The sequence below is a fragment of the Squalius cephalus genome (assembly GCF_949319135.1).
Source record: "Squalius cephalus genome assembly, chromosome: 4".
In the NCBI taxonomy this organism is placed as follows: domain Eukaryota; kingdom Metazoa; phylum Chordata; class Actinopteri; order Cypriniformes; family Leuciscidae; genus Squalius; species Squalius cephalus.
Window position 1 is genome coordinate 47,319,647 of NC_137125.1, and position 20,424 is coordinate 47,340,070.

Genomic DNA, 20,424 nt, shown 5'->3' on the forward strand with positions numbered 1-20,424 from the left:
CTAAATACAACAATAATGAGTTAACATTATTGACTATATAAACAAAATGTGTCTATATAATATTACAGAACAGGAGAGTCATGAGTCCCCTAGAAGCTATTTGTCATGCTCCACATCTCCACATCAGAGACAGTGTTCAGGTAAGTTAATTTGAGTAAGAACATAAAAATCATAACAGCCATATGTGTTGTATGTATTTGATTTAGTTCTGGGGAACCAAGAGGATTTGGAGTGAGACCACATACATGCTCCACTGTAGGTGTTTCTGTATTGACAAAACTCTGTTGGCCAATAATGTATTCACTTGGCTGTGATTTTAGATCGTGTTCCTCTCAGACTGAGTGGAGGTTTGGGCCGGTGCTCTGGGAGGCTGGAGGTGTATCATAACGCTGTGTGGGGTTCAGTCTGTGCTGATCTGTGGGACATCAGCGATGCTCAGGTGGTCTGCAGGCAGCTGGGTTGTGGAGCAGCACTGAGGGCTGATGGGAATTCAGCCTTTGGTGCTGGTGAAGGTGTTGTGTGGCTGAACAGAGTCGAGTGCAGAGGGAATGAGATTCACCTGTGGGACTGTCCTCTCTCCCTGAAGAACCACACTGACTGCTCCCACAAAGAGCACACTGGACTCACCTGTGCAGGTCACTGCAACACACTGACCAATATTATTCATTTTTAAATTGTTTAAGTGGTAATAATATTTGTGTATTGGCTTTTTCCAATGTGTTTGTGTCTGTTTTGCCAGATTTGTCAGTGTCCACTACCCCTGCCACAACAACATCAGCTTCTCCTCCAGTTTCTCAGACAGTGCGCTCAACATCAGCTTCTCCTCCACAAACTCCTCCAGTGTCTCTCTCTGTGCTTGTGGTTGTACTGGGAGTTTTGCTCTTCCTGCTCTTAGTGCCACTGCTTATACTGATTCAGCAGAACAGAATGATGAGGAGAGGTAGGAGAGATCCAGAGACTGTCATATTGTGTCTTATTCAGTGTGTGATCAGTCATGTGTTGTGAACTGACAGCAGGTTTGTCTGTCTACACTCACAGCTCTCTCTAAGAGGAGACACAAGACGACAACTGAGGCCGTTTATGAGGAGCTTCATCACAGACCCACTAATAGACACAGTGTTCTCACTCAGAGGGGTGAGTAAATGTCATAGTGACTCATCACTGAATTCAGAGTGGTAAGAGGAGTAAATCACAGATTAATCTGTGTGAGCTTGTTTGTGTGATGATTAAGGGTTAGTGTTATATTCAGGTGTGAGTAGATGTTAGAGTCAAGAAGGAATGGATTTCCTTAGATTAGTATGAGCTGAACTTGAAGATGGCGCCACAGATGGCTGCCTTGTTTTGGAGCTCCTCAGTGTTTGTTTTTATTGATTGTTTGTCTTTTATTGATTGTTTGTCCTGTCTTCAGTCAACTTTTACCTATAACTTTTATGAGAGACAAACTGCTGGACATTAGACAATGCACACCCCCCAATCTTTTTGGACATTTTAGTCAGAGGAATTCTATTCAGATCCAAATTAAGTCGGCTCTCTGTGCCCACCTCCATCTGTCAGTGGATCACCGACTTCCTGACAGACAGGCAGCAGCTAGTGAGGCTGGGAAAATTCACATCCAACACTTGCACAATCAGCACTGACGCTCCACAAGGATGTGTGTTCTCCTCATTACTCTTCTCCCTCTACACAAATGACTTCACCTCTACTGATCCCTCTGTTAAGCGCCTGAAGTTTGCAGACAGCACCACATTCATCAGCCTCATCCAGGATGGTGATGAATCTGCATACAGAAGAGATGTTCTGGTAAGTCACAACAACCTTGACCTGAACATGCTCAAAACAGTGGAGATAAAATTGGACTTCATTAGGAACATCCCAGCACTCCCCTCCTTTACCATCATGAACAGCACTTTGGCCTCGTGGTTCCTGGGCTCTACCATCTCTTCAGGACCTGAAGTGGGAGTTCCAGATAGACTCTATTGAGAAAAATGCTTTGCCAGCTGAGGAAGTTCATCTTTCCACAGGAGCTGCTTAGCCAGTTTTATTCAGCCGTCTGTTCTATGCACTTCAGTAGTTGTCTGGTTTAGTTCAGCTACCAAATCAGAAGCCATCAGAAGACCACAATGGACAGTCCGGACTGCTGAAATGATTATTTCCCACCCTCCAGGACCTGTACTCTTCCAGAGTGAGGAAGAGGGCAGATAAAATCATCACAGACTCCACTCACGCTGGCCATAACCTCTTTGCACTGTTGCCGTCCGGCTGGCGATTCAGAACGATCTAGGCACTAGAAAATCTAGGCTTAGGAACAGCTTCTTCCCACAGGCCATCTCCCTCCTGAACAGTTAAATGCCTCATAAGGCCTCTCTTAGTGCAAAACTCCCACTGTTTAGTGAAATATTTATTTATTAACATAATACTGTTAACTGTAAATATGTTCTTTATCTGCAAAATGCCTAATCTGTGTCTTATACCTTTCATATTTTATATGTGTCTCATTGTTGTATCTATATGTGTGCACTGGAAGCTTCATTTACAAGAAAAATTCCTTGTGTGTGTGTGCAAGCACATTTGGCAATTAAGCTCTTTCTGATTTCTGATTCTGAAATGATCCAAAGCATATGGGGGTTTTGGCTGATTTGTGATTGTGAACATGTATCTGATAGTTCTGCTTCCTCCTAACAGGAAGTGTCCGTTCTACCGAACAGCATTCTGGGTATGAAGATGCTGATGAGCTTCTTTCAGGTTAGAGGACTGAAATATAATAATGTTGTTACCCGCTACATACAGAAAAGTATGTATGTTTGTTAAATTAAAAACATTAAGATAAAAAAAGTTATCTTAGCAGTGTTTAATAATTATATGCAATAATATGTATGCACTGTATAGTAATAATAGTATGTACTGTATGTATGTTGGTATTTATGTATGTGTGTATTTTCTTTTTCACATCAAAATCTGCAGTAGGAGTCACAGCTGACTACTATACTGACGTCAGCACCACTGAAGGCCCAACAGGTCAGTGACTTTAACTGATCACAGAAATTCACTTCATTTAATTACCTATTTGGCCTGTGAATTAGTTTCTGTTTATTCTCTCTTTTCTATTAAATTATTTAGAAAAGCAACAAATCACATCAGAGAATTATGATGATGTAATCAATGCTGAACGAAGACATCATGATACAGGTTTATTTCTTTTAATTATTTTGTTAGGTCTTAACACAATACATATATATAATTTTTTTATTATTTTGTTTAGCAGAAAACTATGATGATGTCGTCATCGTACGACAGTTCTCCAATGATAAAGCAGGTGTGGGTTTCAAATTATACACTTATGCATTAGAACAGTTTTTTTTTTCTTATTTATGTTTTTGTCAAATTATAGTAGCATGTGAAGTATGAAGACTTATTGCATGTAATTAATAATAGACACATTTTAATCAGGGGGTGTTCAGGAGGAATATGATGATGTGAAGAATGTCGGGGAATATATGAGTGACATATCTGGTACGTTATTGACACTTTTTACTGAATAATTTTGCTGTAGTCCTTATAATAGCTTTATATTATAAATTTATCTTGTTCTGTTGTCTCAATAGCTAATTTAAATGGACTGAAAACATTGTGTTCATTATAATACTTTTTAAATCATGTTGATACATGAATTTGCTCTTGTTTTTTAATAACAGAATATGATGATGTGGGGGAGGAGCCAGGAAAACAGGGAGGGACTTAATAACTCAAACCACACCCACTGCAGCAAATCAATTTTCAGTTTTTAAGTGGTCTGCAGAGTTTAGGTGTTTAAAATCCTATATACTGTATGTTTTAGCTGCAGTCCAGCAATGTTTTATGTTGCACTTTGTATTCAAATCTTATAATTCAATCATTTCTGAGAAAAAAAAATGCATTACTTTCAAAATATTCGATTTTTTAAGTTTTTGCAGACCATGCTTTTTTCTTTTGCTTTTTTGATATTTCTCTGAATTGATACGTCTATCATGTAGCCTTAGAAATTTGAGGAAAAAAATCTTTACCTTTAAGCCTCCACCACAACAGTTTTTAACATTTCACAGCACCTTCAACTTATAAAAATATAACTCCTCTTAAATGCAGACCCACTGCTGGTGGACTTTTAAAGCTGTTGGACTTTACTTTGGGAAATACGTTAACAAACAGCAGCTGTGAGCAATTATCAGAAAAGCATGTTCACTTAATGTCCTGCAGGAGTTTCTGACAGTCAGAAAGAAACACATGGCATGAACTCTGAGCTTAAATCTTCAGTGTTTATAACAGAGCTTTTTAATATATTGTATAGAGACTCTGTTTGTTTCATGTATTTGTTTTAGATTTGCTTAATTGTTGTTTTGAATTGATGTCTATATTTTCTATTAAAGGGTTAAAATCAGACAGACTATGTGCATGGAAATTTTATTTTATTTAATAAAATTATTAAATTTTATTAAATAATAAAATGTATTATTATTTAATAAATTATATTAAATATATTATTAAGGGGGGGGGGGGATTTGGAAGGCTGAAAATATTTATTTCAACACATTGTGTATTTTGTACAGAAAATGAAAAAAATCAATACATTTCTGTGAAATATTTCTTTTTTTTTTTTTATTATTCACAAATTGTCGTTTGCTGTGTAAATGCTTTCCTAGCATATTATTAACACCCAGTGCTCCTCAAGCCAGGGTAGTTGTCAGTGTTTGTCATCTCTTCTCTCCGGTGTCAGACTTTGTGTTTCCCACATTGACTCTCATGACAGCTGGACTTTGTCAGCACTTTATCATGTGTGTGTCTCCTCAGTAAAGTGTCTCTGTAAGGTAGAGGAGGATTCCCGTTCAGTTAAAGGGCCAAACAGTTTCTGTCGAAATAATTAATGTAAGTAGAGTTCAGTGTTTAACTTGATTCCTTCCTCCTTTCAGATTTCTTACTGGTTTTATTTATTTATTTACTTGCTTATTTGCTGGGTCTAAAAGCTTTACTATGTTTAGTTTGTTTTGTTCACTGTAGTAGCCTATCATATTTCCTCTGTACTTATATCTTTGTTTTAAGTTAATTATTCAATAGTTAAGTTGTTCACATAAAAATAATATTCAAGATGCTGCTGACACCATTTTTATTTTATCCTTTAATCCTGTGCTTTCATATTATCTATTTTTTTGCATAATTATTATACATGCATTTTTAATTACCTCCTATTAATTAATGAAAAATAGAAAAATTAACGTCATACTGCGTCAATAAAATTAAGGTTGGAAATAATTTTAAGTTGAGAGCATAAAATACCTATAAACTGTACAAAAAAAGGGGGGGGGGGGGAACGCTGCGGAAGCCCAGCCTGCCTGAAGAAGGCCTGGAATACACATATGTACTAACCCATTGGGATAGTGAAACATATGGCAGTCCCTGAGGTAGTCCCAATCCGAGGGAAGTGGGAGCGTACTCAACAGGGACGACAGAACTGTCAAGGGGAAGACACGGCTGAACTGCACGTGGCATCATGGGTCACCGTAGAGACCACTGGGAAACACCCAGTCTACTAGCAACTCCCTACTAGAGGTAGCAGACCTGGCGCCAGGCGGTCCGCCACGCCTGGCACCGGAGGGGTGATGGAGGAACTCACGAGGCTCACCGACGTAGGACGCCAACGGAGCAAAGACGCACGTATCCGGCCGAGGCACTGAATGGCGTAGCAAGCCGACACAACCTATTCCCTCGCACCACTGGCTGTAGCGAGTACTCAGGAGGAAACAGGTTCCACACGTAGGCTATAGAATCTAGCGAACGTGTTCTGTGTCGCCCAGCCCGCAGCTCTACAGATGTCTGTCAGCAAGGCGCCTTGAGCCAAAGCCCAGGAAGCGGCAACACCTCTAGTAGAGTGAGCACGCAACCTGGGAGGACAAGGCTCACCCAGAGACTCATACGCTCAGGTGATAGCATCCACTAACCAGTGGGCTAACCTCTGCTTGGAGACAGCCTTCCCCTTCTGCTGGCCTCCGTAACAGACAAAGAGCTGATCTGAGGTCCTGAAGCTTTGCGTTCTGTCAATATAAACCCGCAAGGCGCGGACGGGACAGAGAAAAGCTAGGGCTGGGTCTGCCTCCTCCTGGGGCAGCGCTTGCAGGTTCACTACCTGGTCCACGAAGGGAGTGGTAGGAACCTTGGGCACATATCCGAGCTGGGGTCTCAATACAACATGAGAAAGGCCCGGCCCGAACTCTAGGCACGATTCGTCGACCGAAAAAGCCTGCAGATCCCCGACCCTCTTGAAAGAAGCCAATGCCAACAGGAGCGCTGTCTTAATGGACAGGATATTCAACTCAACTGTTGACAAGGGCTCAAAGGGAGGACTTTGAAGAGCTCTAAGAACCAGAGCTAGGTCCCAAGAGGGTACAGAGTGCAAAACACGAGGTGGATTTAACCTCCTAGCACCCTTAAGGAATCTGATGACCAGGTCGTGCTTCCCCAAGGACTTACCTTCTACTGCATCGTGATGCGCTGCTATTGCAGCGACATACACTTTGAGGGTGGAGGGAGACAGCCTTCGCTCCAACCCATCTTGCGGGAAGGAAAGCACGACTCTGATCGGGCAAGTTCGGGAGTCCTCCTGACGGGAGGAACACCAATCGACGAACAGGTTCCACTTCAACGCATAGAGGCGCCTCGTAGAGGGGGCTCTAGCGGAAGTGATGGTATCTACCACTGCCTGTGGCAGGCCATCTAGAACCTCCGTGTCCCGTCCAGGGACCAGACATGGAGTTTCCAGAGGTCTGGATGCGGGTGCCATAGAGTGCCCCGTCTCTGAGAAAGCAGGTCCTTCCTCAGAGGAATCGGCCAAGGAGGGGCTGTCGCGAGGAGCATGAGTTCCGTGAACCAAGTCCTGGTGGGCCAATACGGCGCCACTAACAGGACCTGCTCCTCGTCCTCCCTGACCTTGCACAGAGTCTGAGCAAGAAGGCTCACTGGGGGAAACGTATACTTGCGCAGGTCCCGGGGCCAGCTGTGAGCCAGGGCGTCCGTGCCGAGGGTCCCCTCGGTCAGGGAGTAAAACCACTGGCAATGGGTCGTGTCCGGAGAAGCAAACAGGTCTACCAGTGCGACTCCGAAGACACTCCAAATCAGCTGGACCGTCTGGGGATGGAGTCGCCATTCTCCTGGTAGGGGAGGCAACCGTGAGAGCTATAGGCTGCCACACGGTTGAGCTCCCCTGGAACATGAACGGCACGAAGCGACCTCAGATGCTTCTGACTCCATAGGAGGAGGTGGGAGACATACGACGGGAGCGTAGACCACCTTGATGGTTGATGTACGCAACGGTCGCACTGCTGTCCGTACGGACCAGTACATGCTTGTGTCTGAGAAACCCCTTGAGGGGTCCACAGCACAACACATCTCGCGAGTGAGCTAGAATAAGCCAGTCGTCGAGATAGTTGAGAATGCGAACGCCTTGTTCTCTCATGGGAACAATGGCCGCCTCCACGACTTTCGTGAAGACACGAGGCGACAGGGCCAGCCCGAAGGGTAGGACTTTGTACTGATACGCTCGACCCTCGAACGCAAACCGTAGAAACGGTCTGTGTCGAGGAAGAATCGAGACGTGAAAGTACGCGTCCTTCAGGTCGATCGCTGCAAACCAATCCTGGGGACGGATGCATTCGAAAATGCGCTTCTGCGTGAATATTTTGAACGGGAGTTTGTGCAGGGCCCGATTCAAAACACGCAGGTCCAGGATTGGCCGTAACCCACCGCCTTTCTTGGGTACAATGAAGTATGGGCTGTAAAACCCGGACCTCATCTCGGCAGGAGGGACCGGCTCGATCGCGTCCTTCGCCAGCAGGACGCCGATCTCTTTCCGCAAGACAGGGGCATCCACTGACCGCACTCGGGTGAAGTGGACGCCCCTGAACTTGGGAGGCCGGCGTGCAAATTGAATTGCATAGCCGAACTGGATGGTGCGGATGAGCCATCGGGACGGAGTTGGAAGCTCTAGCCAGGCCTCCAGAAACCGTCCCAACAAGCCCACGTACGCGCGGAGGGGCAGCGAGGCGGAAGACAGGGACCCGGCTCCGGTGGCATTGTAGCGACCGAGAGCGGGGTCTGGGCGTGGAACTTGACGCCAACCTGTTTCCCCCTGTGGGCAGACGGCAGAGAAGGCCCGTGGGCAATCTGCTTCGGGCTGCCCAGTGGCGAGGGGAGGGGAAGAGATGAGGAACGAGGCCCTGCCTCCTCGTGAACTGGTCTCTGTGCCTCCGGGCCCAACCGCAGACAGGAGCGACGCACCAGGGGCTGCGTCGCTGCTGTCCGTAGACTGGGAAGAGGGGAACGGGAGCGATGCCGCTCGGAGACGGCATCCACTGCCATTCTGGCCCTCTTGGGTGAAGGAGACTGTGTGCCCACCAGTCTCGACCGTGGATGACCTGAAGGAGAAGGTAGAAACTGCTCTTTTATTGAAACTTTGGGAACAGAAACTTCTGAACAGAAAGAAAATGGAACAAAAAATTCTCCGCCCGGCCCTCCCCCGGGGGAAGGAGGTGTGCAGAGGCACCCTCCTGAAGAGCAGCATCCCGATCCTCCCTCAGGTCGCCCGTCTCAGGAACGCTTCCCTCCCTTCCTTTTACGGGAAGGGGCCGGGGGCGCCTGAGCGGAGTGGGCCGTCCTCTTGTGACCAGACTTCCGGCCTCCAGGGTTAGACTGCTGCCCTGAAGGAGGAGCTGGCGCAGGAGGACGTCCTCGGCGACGGGAAGCAGCCGGAGGCTCTACGGCAACAGTAGACGGGCCAGCAGCAGCCCGTTTCCTGTGCAGGACATGCCGTATTGCTTCCGACTGCTTCTGGGCGGCGGAGAACTCTTGGGCAAAGCTCTCCACCGCGTCGCCGAAGAGGCCGCCTTGGGATATGGGGAAGTTGAGAAGTTTGTTCTTCTCAACATCGCGCATATCCGCAAGGGTAAGCCAGAGGTGGCGCTCCTGGACCACCAAGGTGGACATCGCCCGACCCAGCGAACGTGTGGTGACTTTCGTCGCCCGGAGGGCGAAGTCCATCGCCGCACGCAGCTCCTGCAGCAGAGCTGAGTCGGGACCACCCGCCTGCAAGTCATGGAGTGCTTTAGCCTGATGGAGTTGGAGCAGCGCCATGGCATGCAGGGCGGAGGCGGCGTCTCCACACGCCATGTAAGCATCCCTGGTCAGACCAGAGGAAAACTTACAGGCGCGGGAGGGGAGTGAAGGGGCACCCCGCCAAGTGGAAGCGGTCTTTGGACACAGCTGCATCGCAACCGACCGCTCCACTGGGGGGATTCCCTCGTACCCGTGCGCCGCCCCGCCGTCGAGGGTGGTGAGGAAGGAGGAGCGAGGTTGCCTACGCCTGGTCGCCAGAGGGGCCAGCCAAGACTTCCTCAACTCCTCATGCACTTCAGGGAAGAATGGTACTGGAGCGGGCCGCGGGGCAACAGCACGGCCCCCTCCGAGACACCAATCATCCAGCCGTGAAGGTTCGGGACCCCGGTGGAGGGTTCCACGCAAGCCCGACATTCGCGGCCGCCCTTTCGAGCATAGCGCCCATTTCTGGATCCGGCTCAGCCGCGGCCACCACACCCGAAGGGGGTAGACCCGCTGAGTCATCACCAGAAGATGACCGCTCTTCCTCCGATGCCGCGATCGACATCTGATCCTCAGGCGGCGCCCCGAAGGAAACAACCGGGACCGCACGAGACGGCCCTGGAAGCTCCGCCGAGACAACCAATGGCAGCGAGCTCGAGTGAGAAGCCCGAGAGGGTCTTTCACCAGTCGGAGCATTCTTCACTGCAATCCTCATACGCTCACCAACAGGAATCACCGAAGTAGCCGCCTGCCGAACTGAACAGGCAGACGAACTAGATTGGGGATTCTCTGAAGGGACTCCCCCATGTTTCAGGGTTCGCAGTCTTGAACGCAGCATCGCCAGAGTCATGTTCCCGCAATGGGAACATAACTCGTTCACAAACGCTGCCTCAGCGTGCCCTAAGCCCAAACACGAGAGGCAGTGTTTATGACCATCTTCCTGAGGGAGAAGTTGACCGCATCCAGAAACGCACGGGTGAAACGACATCCTGAAAAGGACGCGAAACGCCCGTGATGCTCTTTTAGAAGAGAAGGAAAGAGAAAGAGAAAGAGAAGAAGAATGCTCAATACGCGCCGAAGCGCCGAGGGACCACCGCGGCAGACACAACGGGGAAACTGCAAGCCTGTGTGCTGCACCAGAGACAATTTATATAAGAGACATGCCACTTCCTCAATCCTCAATACAACTATATAAGGAAAACCCGTAACGGCAAAGATGGCGGTTGTATGCACATGTCCCGCCCCTCCCGCTGGAAAGCCAATCATCTGCTTTTAACAGTCAGCAACTGACCACTAAGGAGCGAATGTACAGTGACGTGACATAACTGCCATATTCAACCTGTGCTTTCGCGCTGTGGCTGGCGCTGAGCCAAAGACGGACGCGCTCAGCGCTTGTCATAGGCTATATCACAACTGTTCAGTGTTTTAACCACATAATGTTTATTTTAGGTTTCAGACATTTAAATACATATAATTGTTTAAGTGCTTGGCACAACACCGGCATTCTGGATAGAGACGTAAATGAAGTTGGTGTCGTGAACGTGAACCCTTGCGCATGCGTAGTAAAAGTATAACCTGTGGGGAAAAAGGCGTTTTAAACCTTATTTTTGGGCAAAGTCATCAAACTTTTTCAGCGATTTTTATCATATTTTACTGCTGTTTCTATACATGCAGTTTTTATGTCCCGGTGACCAGTGAAAGTGCAGTTCTGACTCTCTGCCCATTCATTTAGATAGGAGCCTGGTCTTGTTAGTCCGAAATAGCTGCCCGGAGGCGTTGCCAAGATGGCGGCCGAGTGGCACGACTTGCCTAAAAGGACTTTGGCTGCACTCACCCAATACCAGCTGTGAAAACGACTTTTTTTTTTTTTTTTTTTCAGAAGAGAACTCGCCCGGCAGCGGGACGCGGTGATCGCTTGAAGCGCCGTCACACCAGCGACAGAGGATCTTCTTCCTTTCTTCTCTGTAATTCTTCAGGCAAAAACAGCAGCTCACACAGAGACACACTGAAGGCTCCGAAGCAAAAAGCATTGCGCAATGTTTACTTCCGCCTTTTATACCCGCGCTGGTAGGCGGGTCGCGGAATGCAAATCTTGCATGCCAATGGTCATTGGCTTGTTTTAATTCTTTTGAAGGCAATTGGCTCCCTAGCGTGATCCCAATTCGTCAGGGAACTCCCCCGACGACACGTTGGAGTTCCCAGGACGAAAGGGAACATCACTTCAAACAACTAGTGTACTCCACACAATATGTGAAGTCAATAAGTATAAATAGGCTAATGTTATCCCTCATAATTCAAATTTCATAGACAAGATGGTTCAAAACAAAATTAACAAAAAATGAACATTACATTCACAAACAGAAATACACTGTACCTATTGGGACACAACAATCACAGAAAAGGTGAGAGGTCAAAATCCTCATTGAGACCTGGATGCCTGGTGGCCCTCAAGGAATAGATCCAGTATGTCTCCCTTTGTTTAAGGCGTTTGATTATATCCCCACCCCTGGCATCAAGGCGAATAGCCTCAATGCCCACTACTCGTAAGGTCAAATCCCTCCCATGTTTAGCGTCTATATAATGTTTGGCCATTGGATAATTAATATTTCCAGTCTGAATGGCATACCTATGCTCAGCTACCCTGTCTCTTAGTCTCCTTTTGGTGAGGCCTACGTAAAAACAACCACAAGTACATTCTAAACGATAGACAACATGGGTAGTATTGCAATTTATAAAACTGTTAACAGTGTACGTCTTATTGCTAAAAACATCAATAAACATATCAGTTTTAGTCATATTCTCACAATAATTACAATTGCCTCAAGGAAAGTTTCCCTTGGGTTGACAAAGCCAGATTTCACGTTTAGGAGCAGGGAGGTAACTTTTTACTAACTTGTCTTTAATTGTGGGGGCCCTCCTAAAGCTGATCCCATGGGGTTCCGTGAAAATTTCCCGTAAAGTAGGGTCACATTCAATAATATTCCAGTTTTTCTTTATAATGTGTTTAATCTGGACTGCCTCCTTGCTGTAATGAGTGACAAAGTAGGGTTTCTGAGTTGACACTCTTTTGGGTCTAGACTGAAGCAGACTCTTCCTTTCAAGTGATTGGGCTCTATTGTGAGCTTGAATGAGAGTTTGTGTTCGATATCCTCTCTGTCGAAAACGCTGCTGCATATCCATAGATTGATTTTGGAAATCCTGATCCGAATCACATATACGCCTTAGTCTCTGGATCTGTCCAAAGGGTATGTTATCAATAAGCCATGGAGGATGAAAGCTATTTGCATGCAGTAAGGTATTACGATCAGTTGCCTTTCTGAAGATAGATGTATGCAGGAATCCCTCATTATCCTTTGAGATCCGTAGATCCAGAATCTTGAATCTCAAGCACTTACATGGCTTTTGGAGAGAGATGACATAATCATAAAAAGTGCTGATAAGGGGGGTGCTGTTTGTGTGTGGGACAAGAAGAAATACATGAGTGAAGCTCTTCGCCAACTCGATAATACTCAGTACTAATCAAAGCCCTCATCCAATCCAATGGACACTATGAGAGGAGATCTGGAGCAATTACTTAATGAGGCAAAATTACAATGAGGGAAAAAACAACGTGTCAGTTCTCGAGTTACGGACGAGCGCTCTGAAAGCGCCACTAAAAGACTGCTTTAAAACTTTTAACAGAGACCTCAAACAGAACAGCTGCCTTTCTTTAAATTGAATTTCGTTTTGTATTAATTATATCTTAATTTTAATCAATGTTTCATGAACCAATTGCCTGGATTTATAAGAAGTAAATATAGCAGACAATCACGACATTGGAGGCGCCGGCGAGTGAACTGGAGTTCGTCTCATAAATGATCCAAAACTCAGCGTATAATGCACATTCACATTCACAACGTATTTAGACACATTTAGACGCATTCATAATCATTACTTTTACCGGTTCTTTGTGGCAAGCTTTATGCGTGCGGTCGTGCGCTTGAGTGCGGCTATATTACGTAAACGCTCATTATCCTGTAGGCTAAATTAGTAATTAAATCAATATAAAGGGGAGATTTGTCCATGAATGACTTAAATGAACAACTAAAACTTTTAGTTGGAAGCAGCCCTTACTCCACATATCTTCGAACCAGGCAACAGGACATCTGGGTTGAGCGAGCGACCCTGCGGAATATTCAGAAATGCGCTCTCCACTCACAAGCTCTGATCGGAACAAACCCGAACTTCACTGTCTGCTGAACTTATTTAATAAAGAAGAATTTTAAAACTTTATTGGTGGTAGTTGAGAAGAATTCCTCTTTCCATATCTAAATCATTTTGAGCCTTATATGCCATAAAAACAAGTCTCCTCTCCCTGTAGAATGTCCAGCGCAACAGTAAAAGGCTTCATAATGGCACAGTATTCCTTAAGAAACTGGTATTCCCTGTCATTCATACATTTAATCTGAAACTTTGTGCAGAGATTATTAATGTCAGTGAGAGGCATTTCTGTGATTCTTGCATAGGCATCATAAAATGAGTTCCACCGTGTCACTGTGGGGACAATCAACTTTTTATCACTAACCTCTTCAACGCACTCAGCTGCAACAGTGGAGCGGCTGGACTTTGTCCAAAGCGCAGAACATTTGGCTGTAGCACTACGGTAGACCGCTCTTGATTCTGGATTGGTTGCAAGCCATTTATCCACCTCATTGTTTGCAACTATATTCAGTGTGTGGGCTGCACACCTCTGGTGGGGAGGCAGTACACATAGGCTATAGCCCAACCTGGGCATCTTCATCATCAGCGCTAGTAAGCACACTGTGAAGGTCTGTGAAGTGCGCTTCCTCTTCGCCACTGTCCTCCTCCACTTCTTCCTCCTCCTCTTCGGACTCAACATGCTGATACTCCTGAAATGCCTTCACAAAGTTGCTACCGTTATCGGTCACACATGCCATGATTTTGTCATGAGTTAGGCCATATTCTGAGAAAATGTCCTCAAGCTCTGTAGCAATTTTATCATAAGTATGGCGACCCCTGAATCTTCTACAAGCTATTGCCACCTTCCTCCGTTTCAAACTTTCATTGTCGATCCAGTGCACTGTGACCCCAAGGTAGCTTCTGTTATTTGCGCTCCAAAGATCAGCGGTGGTGGACACATGGTTCTGTACTTCAATGGTCTTTTTGAGTTCCCTTGTCATGACTGCGTATGCTTTATCCAAGTCCTTTGAGAAGGTTTTTCTACTTGGAAGTACATGCTGAAAATATAAGAAAATAACCAGATATCAAATTCATCGGTCATAATAATAAGAAAACACAAAATATTACAAATGTGTAGTGTGTATTTATTATTCATTATTAGGTGTTAATTATTATTGTGACATTAGCTAATGGGCCTTACAATGTACACCCCTAATGCAACCAGCTTTGGTCTTATTTAAAGCTAGAAAGCTAGAAAACTTATACAATAGGCTGCATTCTAAGTGTGATTAAACATGCGACATGTTTCACATTCTTCTTAGTCATGGATAGTGGGCATCTCGAAAGTAGCCTTTGTATAAATTCATTAGCTTTCCTTTTAAAAAGACCAAAGTCTCTGCATACATATGTAAAATTTTTGAGACATGTTTTTCAATGTAAATGTTCTCATAGTACAGGTAGCCTAGCGCACCCTAGTGTTTCAATATTCATTGTTCATATTCAGCACGGACAGCCCTTACAAAAATGCTCTACACCACATTATATTTCAAATTTCAAATAAATAAGTAGATAAATCGATGTGGGGCAAAAACAGGCAGTGCATCCACATTTCGATAATAACCTTTGAATTCAAGTTCAGGACCGCTACGCATCATGTGATTTATTGTGTTAAACAGAGGTTTTTTGGACTACATTTCATCTTAATACACAGGCCTATTGACGTGATTCACAATGGCGTTATGTATCTGTTCTGATGGCTAGAACTACGTAAACTAATAGCAGTAGTCCAGTAAAAATTGACCTGTTTAAGTATAGCCTTGCTTAATTGTCATCATTATTGCTGCTGCTGCTTGTGGCGACAGGGATCTTGTTGACGAGTTTTCGAAAAGCTGGCGATTCCACTGTTGAAAGCGGCAGCATATCTTCAACAACATACTCCGCCACAAGTCTCCTCACCTCTTGAGGCTGAAGTAGTATCTCAGATCGGGAGAACGTTAATTTTGGCTGCTTCATCGTCGTGTTATCTCCACCATAGACATCGTATAGATAGACGCCCTATCGACCGCTACTGCCTATTGGCGCGGTCGAGCCGTAGGGCCGCCATCTTAGACCGGTCACTCGCTCCACTCAGTGTAATCTGTATGGCAGGTGCAATGAGCTGTCAGCGCATTTAATTAATAATATCTCACTGAATACCGAACTGATTTTCACGCGGGGTTTTTTGCTGCAAAGGTCATTCATGTTGCTATGATACAGGACACAAGGTTCGGCGTATTTTAATATTCATAGTAGGCTTAACAGTAATATAATATTCTGAAATAAGATATAAGGTATATAAGATATAAGACGTCCAAAATCAAAATATGTGATGTAGGATATAAGGTATTTTATAAATCACACACTATAAATATGATAAAGAAGCAGAAACGGATAGTTGCAGTAAAGTAAAATATTTTAATAAGTTGAAGAAACGTGTGTGTATTACATTGCTTCCTGATATCACGTGCGCAAACACAAATAACCTATATTTATATATATACATATAAAACAGTTATGTCCGGTCGAACAATATATATATATATTATATATATTATAACTTCAGTTTGGATTATGTTGGTAATAGGCACTTACCTAACGCTATAAGTTTCGTGCCTCTAACAAGTGCTTTCGAACTTCTTTCTGATCTGAATGGTATGTGGAAAACACATTAATACAAATAACCACAGGAAACTACTTTTAAACTCGAAATTACTTGATTTACAGAGGGTATATTCGCACGTCTATTAATATAAACGTTTCCTGAGGTTATTTTCCCGGACCTTTTTACAGAAGGTAAAAGTCGCCGTAATCTTTACTGACATTGTCCGTAATGATTACGGAGATGACACATTCGGACGGGACTAAAATAACAGAGAAGCTCTTGTAATTATTACTTTACCCCAGCTCTCCATGCCGGGTGAACATCGGCTGGTGCAGTAAACATAGCCTAGCTAACGTTAGCTGGCTACGATTTCAGTACAGTAATATCAAAGATCCTTGCTCCTTCTCAATTATCTGGTAATATTCTATTCACAAAAGTAATCCCCCGGGCTCTATTTACGATGGTCCGCCGATTAGAACAGGAAAAATGCTCCACACTGCTCTCTGGCATCTACTGCTGCCATGCAACGAAACTAGGAGTACGACCGGTTTAAGATGGCGGCCGCATTTCTCAGTGCCCAGCGGCCAATAGGGCATCTAGTCTCTATATAATATCTATGATCGCCACTGTCATCCTCTGCTTGCTTCCGTTTTGCTAACTTCACGTGACTGTGGCACCTCTGTAAGTGTTTGGTTAAATTACTGGTGCTATTTCGGGAAGTTGACAGTTCTTTAGGTGTAACACACAAAGTGCATGACTACGATGTTCTTCATATCCTTATTTTTCACAAACTTAAAGTAATGGGCATATGCCCATCTAGAGAATGTACTATCCGATGTTAGATCAGCTGCAGGCTCACTCATCTCTGCTCTGTCTGACTACAGGAAGTGAAACATTTTGCGCGGACGTTTCTCCTCTGCTGATCTCGCGGTGATTTTGGCGAATTTGTATGAAAACTACCACTTTATTCCGGGTTAACTAACAATGCATTGTAACGCGCGTTACTGACATTTGTACAGAGTAAAATATTACATTTTTTCCCCCTGTAATGCCTTACATTACCGCGTTACAGCAAAAAGCAATGCATTACATTAATTAATTACTTTTGTAATGCGTTACTCCCAACATTGTCTGTGACACCACAGGGGGAAATCAGGGAAACTATCATTTCTCTGACATTTTTCTTTGCAATGTTTAGACATGATTTTGTAATTAACAGTGTGATGCATAGGTTGCATGTTCATACCATTTGTTTAAAATATTTGTGTAGTTTTATCTTGCTTTAAAATGATCATTTATTTATACATGGTATGTTCCAGAAATGGGAGGAGCCTAACTCTATAAAAGGGCTCCTGGTAGCCATTTTTGGGAGAGTGTTTGGAGTGTGGGATCACTATTTTTGGGCCTGGATATTGGCATAGCCAGAATACATGTGAACCTCTTATGGATTTATATATATATATTTCTTTTGCCTTAGTTTTTGTTACTGTATATATTACATTTACATTACATTTAGTCATTTAGCAGACGCTTTTATCCAAAGCGACTTACAAATTAGGACTAAATTAAGCGAGTCATCATGAAGAGGCAAAAACAACAACAACGCAAGGAGTGCTCAAGATACGAAGTTCAGGCATTAATCAGAGTAGCATAAGCCTGATAAGTGATGTTTCAAAGGGAAAGGTTTTTTTTTTTTTTTTTTTTTTTCATGAGGTTAAGTGCTCACGGAAGAGATGGGTTTTTAGCTGTGCTTTGAATGTTGTCAGGGATTCTGCATTCCGGATGAGGGTGGGGAGAGCGTTCCACCAGCACGGAACTGTGAATGAGAATGTTCTGGAAAGTGATTTTGTGGCTCTCTGTGATGGAACCACGAGGCGTCGCTCGTTGACCGATCGTAGGCGTCTGGTAGGGATGTAGACTCGTAGGAGTGAGTGAAAGTAGGAGGGAGCTGAGCGTGTGACAGATCTGTAAGCAAGCGTCAATGCCTTGAACTTGATGCGAGCAGCGAGAGGTAGCCAGTGCAGAGAGATGAACAGTGGAGTGACGTGTGCCCTCTTGGGCTCGTTGAAGACAAGGCGAGCTGCAGCATTCTGGATCAACTGTAGGGGTTTGGTTGCACATGCTGGAAGTCCTGCCAGAAGAGCATTACAGTAGTCAAGCCTAGAAATGACCAGGGCCTGGACAAGAAGTTGTGTTGCATGCTCAGTTAGGAAAGACCTGATCTTCCTGATGTTGTGCAGTGCAAACCTGCATGATCGAGCTGTCTTTGAAATGTGATCTGTGAAGGTCAGCTGGTCATCAAACGTTACTCCAAGGTTTCTGACTGACCTTGATGGGGTGATTGATGATGAATCTAGCTGGATGGTGATGTCGTGCTGTAGTGACGGATTGGCAGGGAGAACGAGAAGCTCAGTCTTTGCCAGGTTGAGCTGTAGGTGATGTTCCTTCATCCATGTGGAGATGTCCGCCAGACAGCTTGTGACCCGTGCAGCTATTGTGGGATCATCTGGTTGAAACGAGAGGAAGAGCTGTGTGTCATCAGCATAGCAGTGGTAGGAGAAGCCGTGTGCCTGTATGATGTGTCCCAGTGATGTGGTGTAGATTGAGAAGAGGAGGGGACCAAGAACTGAACCCTGGGGACCCCTATATTTTTGCTTGGGAATCACTTTTGCACCAAAATAAACACCCTGGACTGAAAATTCTTCTCCATCGTCATTGATTTTACACCTTCACCGACGGTACACCCTAACAGACACATTTGTATCAGAGGGAGTAATAATGTGAGGAATGTGAGTGAAGATGTGACAGACCTGTTTGGTAAGTTATTGTGTCCTGCTTTATCTCTCACTGAATAGGTCCCGTTTAATCTTCATAACTAAATATTCTAATGTATTTCAAACATTGATGAGTTCAATGTGCTACTTTATAAACCTAAATTGATACATTAATTTTTTGTGATTATTTTGGGAAGGAGCAAGGGAGGGACTGTTTAAGTCAGTGACCACACCCACCACCTCACATTGTTTTATATGCAGCTTTTATAAGCAGAGTTTAATTGCTGCATATTATTAAGTTTTAGTTGCATTCATAAATATTTTGAAACTCTTTGAAATATGCCAGATCAATTACATTTAGGAATTTTTCTACATTTAAACTGAAAGAGAATATGCTTTGCTTTCATGTTGTTGCTTATTAACTTCATCTGTGTGCTTTTTCTTTCAATTTGCCATATTCGTTGTAATTCATTTGCTATATTATTTGTAATTCAAAGTGACATTATTGGACCGTTTTTCAGAGGCTTGTGAGAAATGATGTACTTTGCTCATTGGCAAAAAAATAATGATGCAACAGGACTGTGACTGAACCTCTTACCAGTTCAGAACATCACTATTAAACAGAACAACCCAGTATTTAACAGTTCACTGCAACTTCAACTTAAATTAAACTAATATGTAGTTGAATATGTGGAAAATGGATAAAAATGTTGAAGGCCAGGGAGTGTTGTAACACATTTTTGTTTTATCTTCTATTTTTTTTTTTTTTTTTATATTTGTATTGATATTTGTATCTGTTACAAACAGACGTGAAGGACAAAAAAAAAAAAAAGGAAGGAAACCCCCATTTTTCCTCATTCAATATGACTATGCAATAATAATAATAATTAATTATAATTATTATTAATAATATTAATTTAATAAACTCTTAATTTAGAAATTATAATTATAATTAACAAATGAAAAAATTACAAGAAATATCACTCACTGCAGAGTACAGACAAGGAGTAAAATAAATCTTCAGTGAAATTTGCGCTATAAAAAAAAAAAAAAAGATTTGTAGCTGTAAAAAGAGAAATTATCAATTTCTGAACAAATTATTTCCACAAGGTCAAGACTCTTGTCGCTTCTCTTTACAATAAGTGTGTTGCTGCCATCTGCTGGATGTATTACTCATTGCAGTATTAAACACATCTACATCCTCAAATGCTTGATATGAAGCCATTGGCCATTGAACCTTTGGATCAGAAAATAAGCCTGTGTTTGTTGTACACAGAACAGCCCAATTCATTTTATATATTTTTTAACTTGCTGTTTATTGTGCTCTTTGTTAAAATATGATACCAGTGTATTAAACTTAATATTATGCACATTTGTCACTCCCAAAAAAGAACTTCTTATAATTTTTTTATATTTAAAGCAAAGATCAAGTATTTTTGTGTGTAAAATAAAGTGTCTTGTATGTTGTGTGTGCGGATACAGGCTTTGATGCTGAATATAACCTACAGTGATTCTCTCTCTAGTGAGACTTTATCACCATCCTGACTTATGAAAGATATGATTCTATCTTCAGTGAAGTGTGTTTTTATGGTGGAGGAGGAGTCCCGTTCATCAGCGCAGATGTTCTCTCGATATATATGGTGTAAATCAGAAATGCCTCCTCTGATTTGTCAGTGATTGTGTTTGATGATTTCCTCTGTTGTGTCTAATAAGGTA

At 43.7% G+C, this 20,424-nt stretch overlaps 1 protein-coding gene across 1 annotated transcript in view; it reads left to right on the top strand.

Moving 5' to 3' along the window:
• LOC307157727 (uncharacterized protein) overlaps positions 1–20,424 on the top strand; it is a gene marked incomplete at its 5' end in the record, with an annotated part of 174,088 nt that overhangs the window by 85,008 nt on the left and 68,656 nt on the right. Inside the window, 10 exon segments of the mRNA XM_079869651.1 lie at positions 321–635; positions 740–940; positions 1,039–1,134; positions 1,493–1,953; positions 2,683–2,742; positions 6,961–7,147; positions 7,822–7,904; positions 8,160–8,447; positions 8,821–9,020; positions 9,205–9,506. Of these exon segments, the coding sequence (XP_079725777.1) occupies positions 321–635; positions 740–940; positions 1,039–1,134; positions 1,493–1,953; positions 2,683–2,742; positions 6,961–7,147; positions 7,822–7,904; positions 8,160–8,447; positions 8,821–9,020; positions 9,205–9,506 (2,193 nt within the window).